We start from the raw sequence: 17,572 nt of genomic DNA, 5'->3' as shown, positions 1-17,572 counted from the left end.
AAGCCGTGGGCCCTGGAGGGTGAGTACATTTCTTGCAAGTTTAACTTTAGCCCGGGGTGGGGTTCTCCACGCAATAGGACAATGTCTTCTTGCCTTGCAGACAGCAAAGCTTTCGATTTCCTTCTCCGATTTTGCAGCAGCACAGATCCAAGCAAGCCCATTTCCCAGGAAGCTTCTGCCCCCTCGGCTGTCCCAGTGACATGCGCGGCAGCCTCCTAGACAGTATTCCACACGTCTGCTAGTCCAGCATGTCTCGATCAGCCAGGTGTACCTAAAACCCTCTATGCCCCCTTCCTGTAGGTCGATAGAACCCACCTGAGCATGGCTGCTTGTAGCTCTGACGTCCAGAATGTGTCTCCTGTAGTCGTTCACCGTGTCTCTCCTGTAGAGTCACAACTCTGTATTTCCAACGTGTCCAGCCTCTTGTTTTCTCTGTGCCAAGGTCGTGCTTTTAACAGGTCTCTGAGTAAACATTTATAAATGTTTACGCTCTGTGTCCTGGGAAACACACATATCAGTCTTTCTGCCTTCGCTTGATGTGATGCACCTCTATGTTAACAACCTTCAAGTGCCCTCTGACATACACTACCTGCACAGGCCTGCTAGTGCTGCCCTATTGAAGGTGGTGAATTGCTGTTGTGATTTTTCTGGCGCTGCCACTTTGAAAGAATTGCTAGTATTTTGAGCGGGCAAAGCGTGCCTACCAATAGAAATTGCACGTACATTGGTCTGTCTGCAACATTACCTTTGGCTCCGATTCCTAGCACTTGGATCCCCCAAGTTTTAATCCTGTATAAAATACACAAACAATTCCTGCACTTACATCTCAATCACTGTTTCTTTTTGATAATGACTTCACTACCACCCCTCTGATTTGCCTTTCATTTACACGCTTTTGCCCTCAAGATCCCCCTCTGACAGAAATGCCCGAAGTCTGCGTACACTTATTTATGTTACATAAATAAGTGTAAGCAGACTTCGGGCATTTCTGTCAGAGGGGGATCTTGAGGGCAAAAGTGTGTGAATGAAAGGCAAATCAGAGGGGTGGTAGTGAAGTCATTATGTAGCACAATTTTTATCACACGCCCATGCTTTCTTTTTGAATAAATAGAATACATTTATTCTACCTAGTCTCTCACTAAAATCTTAAATATAATTTTGCCCAAATCCCCTCTTTAGGTGGAGCAATCCTATTTTAAAAAAAAAACAACAAAAAAAAACTGAGGTTGTTCTGCATTTTTACAATGTCTCTACTAAAACGGTGTTCAGACCTAGAGAATGTATATAGGCATTTTCTGTCCCACAAGTGAATCTCTTTTCAGATTTCTTGACAACACCCAAATAAAGGGAGGCTGACCTCTTCCACTGACATCATATATTTAAAATGCTTGCCATCATTTGTATCTATAAAAAGTGAGACTACGTATCTTCTAATTTGATGGACAGCCTGCCACCATCTTTGTTTCTTCCCAGAGCAGGGGAATCCTGTTAAGTGCAATAAACTCAGTTTAGATCAGGTATTCACGCAGAATATGTAAAAAGACTGAGTGATGCTGCAGCTTAACGCCCAGACCTGTGGAAGGCATTGACCAATCATTGTTAACAGGGATATATTGTGTCATGGGTTTCAAACTGTGTTACTGACAATTATATGAAGCCCAAATGGACTATGAAATATTCTGAGCACCATGAGACAGCCGTGTGCATGCCCCTCCATCCCTCGATCTGACCACACTCATGTCTGTACTGGGGAAGTGGAGTTAAACAGGAGGGTAGTGAACTGAAAAAGGGGGAATAAAAAGCCAAAAAAGTACCAGGTCTCACTTTTTGCCCCTCTCCTAACTCTTTGCCCTGTTCTTTCTTTCATTGGGCTCCAAGTAGCAAACAACGTTGCATACGATATTGTATTGTAGTTGCATTAACACTTCAAACCCCGATGAGTTGCTGAAGTGGGTATCAGGCAGCTAGGTGGAAGTGTCAGTCTGCCATGTGATCTGCGTGAGTAGTGTTTGATGGGTGTGAGGACCAGTGTGATTCGCTTGTTGTGGTTTTGGTGCAGCGTCATGGTGTGTAATTGGGTGTTTTGTAAACTGCCGTTGCACTGAGAACTCTGCAGCTGTGTACAATATATTGCATTTGGGGTGCTGCATTAATTGCAACAATATGTTATGCTATGAGGTTTCGTTAGTACACACACATTTCAGAAGCGCAGTCACGATGCTCCGGTGCTTTAAATGGACAGGTACTGAGCGCTTGAACTGCTTCAGTTTGAACAAGCATTGGCATGGCCAATAGGTGTCGCCTTTTGGGACCTCATAAGTATTTAGTTATGCAGCACAATATCATTGGTACAACAGCATCAACTGTTGCATGGCTCAACACTTATAAGGTCCCAAAGGCGAGTCCTATTGGCTATGCCAATGCTTGTTTTTAGGTCCCATGAACTCTGATCTTGAACTTGACCTAGTTGTCTGACCTATTCTTTTCATTTTACTTCCCTCAGATGAATGTGGGTGAGAACAAGCCACTGGCAGTCATGAAGTCTGTGTCACGTCTGCCTGTTCCCAGCACTCTGAAGGCCAAACGCATGCGCAGCAATGAGAACATGCCAGTGCTGGAAAAGGTGAGTAGGGGGTGAAAGGCGCACCTTTTCAAATGAAATGAAGGTGAGATTTCACAGTGGTGTTGAGAGTAAACAACTTGGTTGACATGGGAATGAAGAAAAGAACCCCTTGCCTTGAACTCCCTCTACATGAATGGACTAGCAAGAAAAACTGGTGGTACAGAAACCTTATGATTGGATAGGGGGGAGGTGGTCACTCTAGTTTTTAATCATATAATTTCTTTCCTTCTTCAGAAACGGTTGCGTTTGTCGTCACCGGACCAGGTGGCACAGCACCGGGGTCCAGCAAGCATTGCCTGTACACGGCCCAAGCCAGTGGCTGCTGTGCCACGAAACTATGCAACTGGTGAGTAAAGTCCCATCCAAGCCCAACCTCTGGCGTGGAAACCAAATTATTTCAGGCATCACCTGCTTAGTGGTATTATGTGAGAACTTACCTTCTCAGCCCCCAAATCATTAAACCTAAAGCTTCAGTTGCCTGCACTTGTGATATATTTCTAACTTTGTTCTTTGAGGTTGGTTGTGTCTTCTGCAATCTGAATTGAAGATCTTGAAGATTTAGTGCTTAAAGTCTTTGGCTTACGAGCCTAGCAACCATGAGACGCATGTGCAGACCATGCTGGGGTGCTTTGAAAGAGACCCAGATGCCTTTACTTCTACTCTTGCTGGTATCTCTCTTTTGATGGTACAACAGAGCAAGTTTGTTAATTGTTGAGCTTCATAATTTGATTGGCAGTGCTTTCTTCAGTTTTCTCGGTCTGAGCTGCTTTTTGTGTTAGGATTGACTTAAGATCGCTAAGTAGTTGACACATTGGGGAACTTAATGTAGTCATTAAATGGTAGCATGGTGTTGATCGTGCTGGAATACATGTGTTAAATGTGCCCTATTGTTACTGGGTTTTAAATTTATTTTTTCAGCGCTGGTTTCCTCTCTGGGATGACGCCCTTTAGGACTACCATGGGTCAAAGCGCACACCCAGGCGCCATAGTGCAAGGGTGTGTGAATGATGTCAAGCATAGGTTTTTTGCTGGCGGGGTACATTTCTAGCGCAAAATACTATGCTTTTTCTATTTTGTGTGTCCTGTACAATGCAATACACATGTTAAATTGGAAGAAGAAAATCTTTCTCAAATGAGTAAACGCAAAGTCCTGTCTACCTCTTCTAGTAGATGGGAATTGCGTCAAACTCAATAGGTGATTGAATGGGTTCGTCCATTTTTGCAGCTCGAACCTTTTCTAGATTCATATGCTGTGCATTCTCCCGCCAGCCAGTAGTCTGGTGCAGAGTTATCTGTTTTTGCTGCAGGCATCTTCACCTACCACCATTTTGTGTTGTGCTTGTTCCTCTGATGTAAAATGTGTGTCCCGGAGGTTCCTGTGTGCGGCTGCCATCTTCAGATTCTTTCTGCCGATGGGTCTGGAAGCAGAACGTAGGAATTCGAGCAATCTGAAGAAAAGCTACCGATTGTGATGGAAAGGTGGAGACAATGCAGAGAACGGCAAAGTTGGTTGATGAGAGAGTGACTCCATCATTGCCTCAAAAGCTAGGAAACAAGAAAACAACCCCCCAGGTCTACAGGTTCACCTCAGACAGAAAAAGTAAGAAGGTGGAGATGGTCGGTAGGAAGATGGATATATGGTGCCGCCAATCAGTGGAGGTTTGTGAACTCTAGTACCCTTCTCTATCCGTATGGTGATCAACAATGGGAGGAAATCGAACAGCTGATGCAGCATTTCCCAGAACAATACCAGAAGAGGGCAAAAGAGGTGCTGCAGGAAGGCAAGATGATCACAAACACTTGCCTAATATTGGTGCTCGACACTGTAGACCGTACAAGCAGGCAAATGTGCACGGTTACAACAATGAGGCATGTCTGGCTTCAAGACGGAGGTGCAGGCATCTGTGATCAACCTGCCATTCACGGGGTAGCATCTGTTTGGACACAACAAGATTACAGGTTCAATGGAGCATTGCAATTTCGAGGCACCTTTTAATATAGTTGCCATGTCATGAAGGTTGCATTCCAAACAAGCACACCCCATTCAACATTCAGTCAACAAGGAGCCCCACAGGCCCCTACACCCAGATGACAGCATCACAACTTTTTCACCGCCGGAGGCGAGGGAGACGATCAGCCTGAGAGGGTCAGGGAACCAAAGCAAGGGACTCACTTTGGTACCACCGCAAGAAACACAAGTAAGGAGGAGGATAGGGGCAGGGCAGCAACATGGTGCCCCATACATACTTCCACAAAACACTATTGCGTAGACTTGCTAGCCAGAGGACAGCCACAGGTGGGACAGAAGGTTCTAAAGCACCTGTTTGCAAACACACTTATTAACCCCCCCATACAATCAATTCTCAGCATTTGAATCCAGAAAAGATTCATGCTGCAAAACAAAATGGTTACTTACCTATAGGAGCAGTTTGCAGTTGGAAAAGCTTTCTGAATTCACATGTGACAACAGAAGGAAGGGAGGTTCAAGCATCAGGAGGCCACAAAGAAGAAAATGGAGAGGGACACACAATATTTCGGACCACACCACTGTGTGGTGGAATAATGCACATCATATGAATCAAGGAAACTGTTTAAGCAGCAAAAACTACTCCTTACGGTGAGTAACCATTTCGGTATCACTCGTGGAACATTTCCTTCACACAAAGCAACACGAAGTAACATAAAGTGCTACTTTGCATTACTTTAGCAGTACTTTTCACTTCGGGCTGGTTGGCGCAAACCCTCCACAAAGTGTTAGCAAATCTGCCCCTATGTGTCTGGTTTTATTTTTGAACACCGTGATCTGATAGAGACTTCTAGCTGCCGATTCCTTGCCTTTGAATTTCCCAGGCTTCAGGCTGGATCTGGAAATGTTTGCTGAGCAATACCCCTTGCGCGTGCCAGCAGGTGGCTCTGCATGACATCGTCGTTGCCGTCAGTTATGATGATGCAGTACCTATAAAGGCGGCACCCAGTGACACGGACGTCGGTTCTTTTTGTGCAGTTAAGCGCCGATTCGGGAAGACCTACCCCTCTGTTGCTTTTTGACAGGCTTTTTTTCTCTCTACTTTGAGGAAGACTTGGGTTTAAGCCGTCCGGGGCAACCTCGTCTGCCTCTGGTGTCTTGAGCGTGACCACGATCGGAAGTCGTGCTCGGACTGTCAGGCCATGGCTCCTAAGAATGTATGGGAGTGGGCTTTGAAGCTCCTTGTGGCCCAACAGCAGACTCCATCAAGCGAGACTCCGCGGAGGTCACTGTCCCGATCAAGGAAGAGGAGGTTGTGGGACCGCTCTCGGAGCACAATGTCCTCTTCGTTCCACTCAAGGTCGTCTGGACAGTCTGGGAAGAGGCACAAGAAGAAGTTGTCGTCCTGGTGGACTTCAGCTTCACCTCGACTGTCGTCCGTTGAAAAAGGAGCACCGATGCTCTAGGCAAGGTTCTACAGAGCCATGGTTGACTTTGCGTCTCTCTCCTTTTCCAGGAGCCGTAGTGACCCCCACTCAGATGAAAGAGTTCTACGAGGCCATGCGCCGGTTATTTGAGCGGGCCGATCCATCTGGAGAGCCTTTGTGCCCTGCGGGGTTGGAAGGGGCCCATCTGATTCTTTGCTGTCAGCTCTGGCGCCAGTGGGGCCTCCGAGATCCAATCTGGGTCAACGCCGATCGTGCCACCGTGACCTCCCCCGATGTCGGACCTGAAGTCGGTGCCCATCGGCAGTGACCACCTGTAGGAAAGTGAGTTTCTGTTGCAGTAACACCCCCCACCCCCACCCCCACCCCCCCACACACACACACTTTTTGCCAGACTTCTGATGCACTTTTACTTGGTGTGCCCTGGGTCCCTGCCAATCAGGTTCCCACGGCCTGTGTTCTTTCCCCAAAACTAAACTCAATTAGCATTTCTGGCCACAGGTCAGCCCCTGGTAAATGGTACCATGGTTACCCAAGGCACTGTGACCAGAGAAAGCCTCTAAGGGCTGCAGCACTTATTGTGCCACCCTCAAAGGCCCTGTACCTTTATACACACACACACACACACACAGCCTTTGCAGGCTGTGTGTTTTGGTGCAGAACAAAGTGAAGAGTCGACATGGCACACATCTCTGTGTACCATGCCTACAACCCACTGCCCTGGCATAGATCCGCCCCCCTCTAGCTGGGTGCCCTCTGCCAGTGGTGAGGGTACAGGTGCATGAGTCCTGTACCCCTACAGTATCTAAGTCCATTCTTAGACATTGTAAGTGCAGTGCTGCCATTAAGAGTATATGGTGCTGGGAGTTTGTCATTACGAACTCCACAGCACAATAATAGCTACTCTGAAAACTGAGAAGTTTGGTATCAAACTTCTCAGCACATTAAACCCACACTGATGCCCGTGTGGCATTTAATGCAAAATGCACACAGAGGGCATCTCAGAGATGCCCCCTGAAAACTAACCCACCTCTAGTGTCCTGACTGAGTGGCTGCTTAGGCTGCCATCAACAGACATGTTTCTGGACCCCTGGGTCGAGAGCCTGCTGCTCTCGGTGGCCTGAAACAATGCACATCCTGGGACGAGGTGCCAAGTTTCCTCCCCCAGGATGGGCAGGGTTCACGAAGGGGAAGCTTTGTGAGCTTCCCCAGACCACTTGCTGCTTTCAGCAACTGGTCCCCACTGGTTCTACCCCCTACTCTGGGCGGGAGAACCGACGGGAAAAACAAGTGAGGGAGAGAGGTGTGCCCACCTCTGCCAACTCCACCCCTCAGGTGGGGGAGGCGAGGTGAAGCACAATTCCGAGTCCCCGCCATCTTGAGGATGGGGGACCCTACCAAACAGGGACAGGCTCCTGCCCCCCTCCCACTGGAGGGTGGCACAGTAGGGAGTGTACCCACCCCAGGGAAGGCACCCATTGGTCCCTGCCCTCTACCTACCTGTAACACCCCTAAATCTAGTATTTAGGGGGCACCCTGAACCTTGCTTCCTCAGATCCAGAAACAAGAAGAAGAAAAGAAGGACCAAACAGCCGTGCAGAGCTAACAAGAGGATGACGCCCACTGACTTAGCCCCAGCCCTACAGGCCTGGCTCCCCTCGAACCTGCTACTGCGAAATCCCCATGTGTCCTGCAGCCAGCAACCTCAAAAACCCCGGAGGACCTGCCTGCCTTCACTTCCAAAAACTATTTCTCCCATGAACACCGGATTTGTTCAACTGCAACCTCTGGCTCCGACCGGAGATTGCAAATCCAGCCCACTCTGCACCCGCCAAACCCACCCGAGCGGAAAAACTCCACGAAGAGGTCACCCCGGCAATACTTAACCGAGATCCGGCAACCCCTGACCTGCCTCCAGCCGACGCCTGCAGTCTAAATCCAGAAGGCCCCCCTAACCGTGACCAGGAGCTGGTAAGAAGTCCAACTCCAAAAGGCACCCCTGCACCCCACGCCCCACGGCCCTCTGTGCCCAAACCAACGGTGCCTAACCAACCCTTAACTTCCAAACTTACCTCTCGAAGTGGTGGTTGCACCCAGAAGTCATTCGTCTCCCTGCCTGCAGTGCTTTTGGGTGCCTGACGCCGAAACAGCACTCCGCACCCGGCCGCCTCAGTGCTGCTGAGGGTGCTCCTTTTGTGCTAATTTGTTTTCCCATTTGCCCTAAATCCTAGGCGCTTTGCTCCCACAACCCAGTGGCCTGCTTGCCAGCAGCCACCAATCGGAGGCCCCCTATCCCCCGTTGGATAACATTGGGCCACAACACTCTGCACCCGGCCGCCCTAGTGCCACTGAGGGTGTAACTCCCACATTCGATAACTTACCTGTGAACCGATAACCTGTTTTTCCACCATAGGATGACATTGACAATTTTCTTCCAAAAAGTTTGTAAGTGTGGAGTTTTGAAATTTAAAAAAATTCTTTAAAAATCGCACGAATTACCAAATCGTATTTACTTACTTGTTTGCAGGAAATGTACCAGTGCTAAATCTAGGTATCCAGCACGGAGTTAGAAAGGTAACGTAAAAAGTAACTTACCTGTAATTTACTGAAAAAGCCTATTCATGTCAATGTACTGTGTTTTGCTAAGTATTGCAACCTACTGCATCACATGTATATCAAACAAAGTACAATTCCTATTGGATTTTCAAACTTTTCTATGATCAGCAACTTATTACTGTATTTAATGCTTACAGTACTAAAACAGTATATTTTTTTATACAAAAACAATTGGTCTAGAGTTCAGTCCTTGAGTTTGTGAGTTCATTTGCTGACTGAGCGTGTACATCAAATGCTTAACACTGTCCTCTGATACTGCCTTACTGCTCGACCACTCTAACACAAATAGAGAGTAAGGTTCTATCTAACTTTAACCTCTGCCTACCTCTGGGGTCACCTGTACTCTATACACACTATACCTCATTTTGGTGTAGTGTGTATATATATATAGAGCCAGTTTCCTACACCGCCCCATCCTTATCCTTATCTCGACGACACGGAGTTGGAACGACGTCGATTGAACCCATGGGTTCTATGTTGTTTCCTGAACACTTTGTGGACGTGTTAGGCTTGGGAGAGGAATGGGAGGTGTCTATGGACCTTCTGGAACACCAGGATGACTCTGCAGAGCAGCTGGACTGGTGTGAGGAACTTGGGGAAGCCAGTGGACTGGATATTTCTACAGATACTGGCATGCTCTCTCCGCCAACCGTGGCTACGGAGAAGGGGGCATCTTATGCCATGATTGTCAAAAGGGCAGACGAGGTCCTTGGACAGTTAAGGACGGGAGAGATACAGCAAAATTCACCTTAAGGTGTGGCCTAGATACGACTGATTCGCTGGGCAGATCGATTTCCATGACAGTGGCCTTGAGGCTCCACGCCTATCTTATGACAATTGGCTTCTGAGTTGATGTCTAGGCAAGTTTAATGGACATGCCCTTTGATGGAACCTGCCTTTTAGGAATAAAGGCAGATTCAACCCTTATGAGGTTCAAGGACTCTCGAGCTACACCCAGAGCTTTGGGCCTCTCTTCTTCTCCTTGTTGCCAGTCTACCTTTCGTGGCAACGGAAGGGGTTTCCAGATACGTCAGCTCTATCCTAGTCACCGTTCTGCGCAGGCTTCCCAAAGTGTGCGGGGACGTGGACTCGGTTCATTCCGACCTAGGAATGGAAGCCAGAAATCATCGGCAGCCGCAGCCTCCAAGCACTCCTAGTCTGACTCTGCAAGACCACACCACTGCAGTTTGCGGGGGAATCCATTATCTCTCCCACTGGAGGTCCGTAACATCGAACAAGTGGGTCTTGCTGATCATTCAGGAGGGCTTTTCTTTGCCTTTAGTTTCTTTTCCTCCTCCCATTTTGCCAAATCCGGAACGGCTGACGGAGGATCAATTAAAATTGATCCAGGAGAAAGTTACAACAAAGGGTTGCGGCCGAGTTTAGATCTTCGTACTGTCCATCTCTTTCTCAAGAAGGAGAAATTCAAGATGTTCACTCTAGCTCAGGTCTTGTCTGCCCTAGACCAAGAAGACTGTATGGTAGCGTTGGGGTTGCAGGATGTGTATTGTTACATCCTCATCCTGCTGGGCCACAGGTGTTACCTGCAGTTAAAGGTAGGCCGCAAGCACTTTCAGTTTACCGTGCTCCCCTTTGTCCCTACCAGTGCCCCTCAGGTGTTCACCAAGTTGATGGCGGTGGTTGCAGCTCATCTACGCAGGTTAGGGGTGTCAGTCTTCCCTACCTCGACAACTGGCTGTTGAAGGCGCCCTCACCCCAGGCTGTCAGTCTCCCACCTTCAGACTACAGCGAACCGCCTGCATTTGTTGGGGTTCTCTATAAATGTGTCGAAGTCACACCGGACTCACTCTCAGACGCTCCCTTTCATCGGAGCTGTTCTGGGCACATTGCTGTGTTGGGTCTATCCTCCCAGGCAGCTAGTCCAGGATACTCCAGGTTATGATTCCGATGTTTCAACCTCTATCCTGAATTTCAACGAGACAGACTCTGAGGCTGTTGGGCCTCATGGCCTCCTGCATCGTGTTAGTAAAGCATGCCAGGTGGTGTATGCGGGCTCTGTAGTGGTAATCAATTCAATTAAAACTTTATTCGGATACAAATTTTGTGTCCATAAAAGTATACAAAAGTTAAAAAGAAATCTTTAAAATCATGGGAATTCATATAAATCATAAAAAGGTTCTTATACGTGGATTGTACCAACAACTAGTATGTAACACATTTCTTTCAGTCTTAATCACAATTACAATCTGGCAATTTAAGAAAGGTCATAGTTTGCACGATATTTAACACAAGCTTTTAAAAAACTGGCTGTTGGTAAGATGCTGTACTCAGTGTCCAAACATTGTAAAGCAAGGAGGGCCGGGCGACACTGGCGTAGGCCTATGAATTTTAATAGAGGTAAAATCCACTTTTGGCGTGGAAATTCATAGTAACTACAGAAGAGGACAACGTGCAATAGCGATTGTTCTGATTGCCCATCACATGGACAAGGAGTTCATTTACTAGACCAATCTTTTGTCTTCGGGAAAGTTAACAACCGGTGAAAAGTATTAAACCTGAATCGTGTTAAAAGATATTTTTCATAATGATTAGCACTGGATAGTAAATATGGCTGAATCCCAAATGAGACTTGTACCGCGGCAAGATGGAGATTTGTAGACTTTAAAATCTCAGATGTTAAGCGAAGCTCACGTAAATGGGATAGGCACGCGATTTTCAGCTTTTTGCGTGAAATATCTGCTGAGGACTCAGGGAGCATGATAAGAGATTCCAGGTTTACATCTCTCAGGAATTTATGAACATACAGCAGCCACGGGATATTTTTCCAACCTTCCAGAGTGAGACAGTCAGAAATAAGCAGACGAGTCAGTTTACATTCTAAAGTAACCCATAGTCGATGCCATAAAAGAATTGGTTGGATTGCTATAAAATCAGAAATATAATCCTCCCCCAGCTCCATATGGCAACCATAAGTTGGCGAACTATTGGGAGCGGCCAAAAGGTACCGCAAAAAAGCATTTTGTGTTTTTTGGATAATTTCCGAGTTAACGTAACCCCAAACCCCGGCCCCATACATTGCCACTGGGCGGCACTTGGCCCTGTAGATCTGAATCAACTCCCGGGAGGGGCGCTGGCCTAGTTTTTGCGCAAATGTGACCAAAGCTGTTGTAGTGGTACTTGAAGTTCCAGTGGGCACAGCATCAGGGATAGCTCACCGATGTGGTTCAGATCTCAGAAGGAACTGTAAAAGATCTGCAGTGTAGTTTGACGAACTAGGATTGGGTCAACAGCAGACCCCTCTCCCTTCCCCTAACCATATCTCAGTTGTGACCGATGTGTGACTTCTGGGATGGGGCGGTCATCTGGGAGAGGTGGAGACTGGTTTCTGGCAGTGAGGGCTCCACATACATTTGTTGGAGCTCCGAGTGGTTCGATTGGCATTGAAAGCATTTCTTCCCTCTGTCAAGGGGAAGCTTGTGCAGGTGTTCACGGACAACACCACCGCCTTGTCGTACTGCCACAAGCAGGGTGGGGTGGGGTCGTGGACCCTTTGTCGAAAGGCCCTGCGTCTCTGGACGTGGCTGGAATAGCAGGGCATAACCCTGTTGGTTCAACACCCGGCAGATTCTCTGAACGCCAGGGCGGAAGAACTCCGCCGTCAATGCCTAGTGTATCATGACTGGCGTATCCAGTCGGAGGTGGCACAAGGTCTTTTTCAGCAGTGGGGAGACCCTTGGTTAGATTTGTTCGACTCAGTAGAGAACGTGCAGTATCAGCAGTACAGCATGCTGGAGTTTCCAAGGCGGCTATCGCTCGCCTATGCTTTTCGTCGCAAGTGGAGCTCAGGCCTTCTGTACGCCTTTCCGCCCATACCACTCCTGTACAGGGTTCTGATAAAGATCGGGAGCGACCAGGCTCAAGTCATTACGAGTCTGGTATCCAGAGCTTCTGAAGATGAGCATTGATCCTCCGATAAGGCTGCCCCTTTGGGAGGATCTTCTGTCGCAGCAGCAGGTGAGGGTTCTCCACCCGAACCTGTCAACTCTGTGCCTCCAGTCGTGGAGATCGAACAGTGGCAATTGATGGCTTTTGACCTTCCTCCTGAAGTATGTATCATTATTTTGGCGGCCAGGCGGCCCTCCACTAAGACAGTATACACCTGCCGTTGGCAGAAATTTGTATTGCACTGTACAGAAGGGTCTATTGACCCTCACTCTGCTTCTTTCCTCTGTTCTTTTATTCATTCTCGCCCTTGCCCAGCAGGGCTCTACTTTGGGAACTCTCAAGGTTTACCTTTCTGCTCTGTCTGCTTTTTTGTGGCTGCCAGACCAGCCCTCTCACTTTAAGTCTCCAATCGTATATAGGTTTGTAAAAGGGCTGGTTGACTTGTTTTTACCCGCAGCCTTTGTTATGTCACAGTGGGACCTTAATTTGGCCCTCACCTAATGTGTGCTCCCTTTGAGCCTTTACATAACTGTCCCCTCCAGCTGTCGACCATCAAAACATCCTTTTTATTGGCGATTACATCTGCCCGGAGGGTGAGTGAGTTGCAGGCGTTATCTTTCACGCCTCCTTAACTGATGTGTTTTCCAGACAAAGTGGCGCTTCGCACCCGGGCTTCCTTTTTGTCAAACGTCATGACCCCATTCCATCTGGGTCAATCCATCACATTGCCCTCCTCCTTTGCTCCCCCGCATCCCTCTAAAGAGGAGGAGCGTCTTCACCGACTGGACCCAAAAAGAGCGTTGTCGTTCTACCTTGACTGCCCAAAATCTTTCCGGGTGGACGACCAACTCTTTGTAGGAGCTAACAAGAGAAGGGCAGTGCAGAAAAGACAATCTCTTGCTGAGTCGTATTCTGCATTAAGATCTGCTATGCCGTGGAATGGAGAAGCAGCCCCCTGAGGGATAAAGGACCCATTCCACCAGGGGAAAGGCTGCGACTAAGGCCTTGGCTCAGGGTGTCCCAGTCCTGGACATGTCTGGCAGCAACGTGGGCATCTTTGCACACATTTGCCAAACACTACTGCCTGGACAGTCGGATCTGCAGGGACAGGCATTTTGCCTGTTTGGTTCTGCAGGACTTCCTAGTTTGAGGTATTGGTTCGCAACCCACCGCCTGGATGGTATGGCTTGAGTGTCTAATTCAAAGGTAAGGAATCTGCAGCTAGAAGTCTCCATCATATGAACAAGTTACTTATACCTTCAGTAACGCATTACCTGGTAGAGACTCTATCTAGCTGCATATTCCTTACAGCCCCACCCATGCCTCCCCGCTTTGTGGACTAATATTGGAAGGCTATGGTTATGCCCCTTTTCAGGGCCTAGATTTGCACATGACTACGTCAGTTACTTCGTGGCTCTGCGCTTCTGGCCTGGAAAAAACTAAAAGTACTGACGTCCGTGCGCCTTTGTGGCACCTTTTATAGGTACTGCGGAATCCTTACAGACACTATGCCAACGTCACGTGCAGCCGAATGGAGCCACCCCACAGCGTGCGCAAGTGGATTTGCTCAGCAAAAGTTTCCGGACCCAGCCTGACCCCTGGGAAATCCAAAGGTATGCAATCTGCAGCTACCAGATAATGTATTACCGAAGACAGGTAAGGTAAGTAACTTGTTCTTCTCAGCTCAGATAGTGATTCTGAGACCTGCACCAAACTTTGACACCAGCCAACACTTTAAATCAGGGGTCTCCCACCTTTTCTGTAATAAGAGCTAATTATGATCAATACAATGATTACCGAGCTACTAATATTATTAGTGTTGTAACAATGACTATATCAGACAATATTACTTTGGTGACAACCCTATGTAAAGTTATCTGCAGTCATCACCTCTGCGCATCAGGCAGCCTGGAAGGCCATTACATGGATAATGCATAATAGCCATAGCTTAAATGTCCGTGGCACCAAGATGGTACTATTAGTAATAAATCTCCCCAATTCCACACAATTTAACACTACAATATCAGCAATAAATATGTTTTGTAAATTTAAACATCAACTTATCAATTCTGAAAATGCACACATTTTTGTCTCCTAATGCTTGCTTTTCAATTTTGGTATACATATATTCATTCAGTCATTCAAAAGCTTCTATTTTAATAGACTGGACTGGACACAGGAGAGCTATTTCTAGGTAGCTGAAGACCTACCAGTAGCTCACAAGTTACTGGTTGGAGAAGCACGCTCCTCATGAGAAACCAGGCACACCAGAGGGAAGATACGGCAATCAAGAAGAATTCTCCTCACTGCTAATATTACAGTGGGTCAAAGGAAGGATGGCGCATAGCCAGGGTCACTGGAATGATTCGATGTTTGGGCTGCAGTGTTTTCTGCATAAATATAGATTGCCGCACTTGCCACGTAATCCATCATCTGCTGTATAATCTGAAGATTTTAGCAAAAATGTTTATAGCTCAAACGGATGAAAAGATTCTAAAAGAATATGCAGCAACATGTTTTGCTGCAGAGTGAAAGGCTCTTTGTAAAGGTTGGCTTGTCGCCTTTCTGTTTGTTGCTGTTTTATACGTCAGACTGGTACTAATGAGGGGAAACTACTCCACAGACATTGTTAACTTGTGTAAAAATAACCAAAACAATAGATAATACTATCACAAAATATGCCACATTATGCCTCATAATTATCCTTTTCTTGCTACATAATTTAGTCTACCTTGCCACATAATTCCAATGCCCTGCACGTAGCAGACTCTGCAGAGCAATTCCCACAGCAGCGATGGGGAAATTGAGGGCAAATACCTGTGCTGGTTTGCAGCTGTCAATGGAAACTTCCCCCAAAAAGTTGAGGAATTGAGGAACTCGCTGTTTGCCACATTAACGCAGAGGTGAATCCTGTGCTTTTTGGTTCACTCAGGGGGGTTGGTGTTTGTTGTCTGCACAAGAGTACATTGTACGTCTTCACAAGCTACTGCAGGTTTTTAATTCCAATGTATGCTGGGTTACAGCGTGGGCCTAGAAGAAAACTAATAGTTTGGAGAGTCCTCTAATTTCAACTGGGTGAGTTACTTCAGTCATGCACTTCAGATCGCCCAAATTGAGCACACAGTGCACCAATCGCAGGCAGAATAGTGTGCCAGTGTGTAGTGCAGAGAAAATTAAATCAGGGGAATCTTCCTTTTCTTAATGCCCCATTCCAACGAGAGTAGAGTTTGTAATGTCTGGGAATTGAGGAGTCTGTCGGGGAGATAGCGCATAGCAAGAGAACAATCGGAATGCTCTTGCCCACAGAAAAAGAAAACGTAAACATTCTCTCTCTGCACAAGAACAAGGAAGGAACCACCACGAGAACACTCTGCTTGTTAAATTGAAATTGCCGGCGTCATGAGCCTTTTGCAATTTCTCGCCTAGTTAGCAATTCAGTCGCTATAAGCTGGCGGTTATGGCCTACGCACCTCTCATGCTTTGCAGAACGGACTTTGTGGATTAAAAGGCAGCATTGTTTTGCTACTAAGCATTGCACTTTTTCAGGAGAAATGAATCTTTGATTTCTGAGGTTTATTTTTTCATGACAGAATTTCTTAGCTTCAAAAGCTGGATTGGCACGACATCTGTAGGAGAGCATTTTGATCCGCATTATATTGCGAGAGTTGCTCTTGAATGCGGATTATTCAGAGGCCTAGATTTGGTGAACATTTGGGATGTATTGTGGCAGTAATTAGTATGTAAATTTAGAATACAAAAATGTAGATTTAACAAAAGATGTTACGTTGTGACTTGCGTGTATGTCAATGGAAAAAATGTGGTGGGTAAAAAAGGTGCCTTTTTACTTAATTGTTGCATTGTGCATAGACAAACATTAACCCCAATCTAATCCCCCTCTGTTAATTCTTGACCTCTTCTCCTGGATTATTTTCACTGACCTTTTATGGTGGTGAAAGGGGGGAGTGTACTTTGCCATGCCTCCTCCCCTGTAATTTGCGTCCTGCACCACCTTCTTACTACATCTCTTAAACCGTTGCATTATTCTAAACCTAATATTAGCACAACACTAAAACCTAAACTTTCCATGACCCCATGCCTTTCCCTGACCCCAAACCAACACAAACCCTTTGTTAACTTGGCCCTATCCCTTACCTAATTTATAAAACAAATTCCTAACCCACACCCTTTGCCTTGCGTTATCTTTCATATAATGTCTTACTCTAAACCGAATACTTTAACCTAATCCTAAACTTCTCTCCTATGCAGATCCTTACCTATGCTACTCTTTTCAACTTTCTCCTGTTCCTTCTGTGGTCTTTACTACAAACCATGGCAGCTAAACATAGTTTGAGTTGAGCAGCCACCACTTATCGGACCTTCAGCTTTTATAGCATATTTTCTGCAGAAGTGTAACTAATGTTCTTGGGTGCTGCTGCCAAGCCTTTATATCCATTTGTTGAAAATGTGATTCTGCAAAACATTTAGAGTCTTTTTATAATTCAGGTGTGGAGGAGGTTTCAAAATTAGTAATGTGCCTCTTCTTAACACCATTATCTTCCTCCTACAGGAAGACCGTCTCTTGCTCCTGCGAGAGGAGCTTCCAAGGCCTCTGCATCAGGAGCTCCAGGTACAGTACATATATTTAATGGCCAGGAATGTATGGATTTACTTTGAGTGGACATGTCATCATATCGCTATATCCTTTTCTTTGGTAGCCGCTGGCCGGAAGCCTTTACAGAATACATCTGTGCCTCAGACGGGTGAGTGGTCATCCAGGTGAAGACCTGTGCAGTACAATGGACTCCTTTTTATGTAATCCTGCAATAGCTTGAGTTTTATTTCCTCCCCTCTCCTTTTATCTGCTGTTTGTTTCTAGACTCAGCTGTCTTGCGTCTGGTGGTTTCTCTCTTATTCTTAACCCCAACTCAGATATTCCAACATTCAAGTTGGATTCCCTCCAAGTTCCCCCTTAAAGCGTTGGCTTCGCTCACATTCTCTTCAGTTTCTGGGACTGAA

General features: G+C 46.7%; 1 protein-coding gene across 1 annotated transcript in view; it reads left to right on the top strand.

The window, feature by feature from the left end:
• Positions 1-17,572, top strand: part of KIFC1 (kinesin family member C1) — a 149,537-nt gene that overhangs the window by 22,208 nt on the left and 109,757 nt on the right. Inside the window, exons 2-5 of the mRNA XM_085623557.1 lie at positions 2,504-2,623; positions 2,858-2,969; positions 17,124-17,183; positions 17,272-17,316. Coding sequence (XP_085479683.1) covers positions 2,504-2,623; positions 2,858-2,969; positions 17,124-17,183; positions 17,272-17,316 — 337 coding nt within the window. The remainder of the gene's footprint in view (positions 1-2,503; positions 2,624-2,857; positions 2,970-17,123; positions 17,184-17,271; positions 17,317-17,572) is intronic.

Source organism: Triturus cristatus, chromosome 1_1 (assembly GCF_964204655.1).
Source record: "Triturus cristatus chromosome 1_1, aTriCri1.1, whole genome shotgun sequence".
Taxonomy (NCBI): domain Eukaryota; kingdom Metazoa; phylum Chordata; class Amphibia; order Caudata; family Salamandridae; genus Triturus; species Triturus cristatus.
The sequence above is the reverse complement of the archived record's forward strand: the minus strand, read 5'-3'. Positions and strand labels throughout refer to the sequence as shown.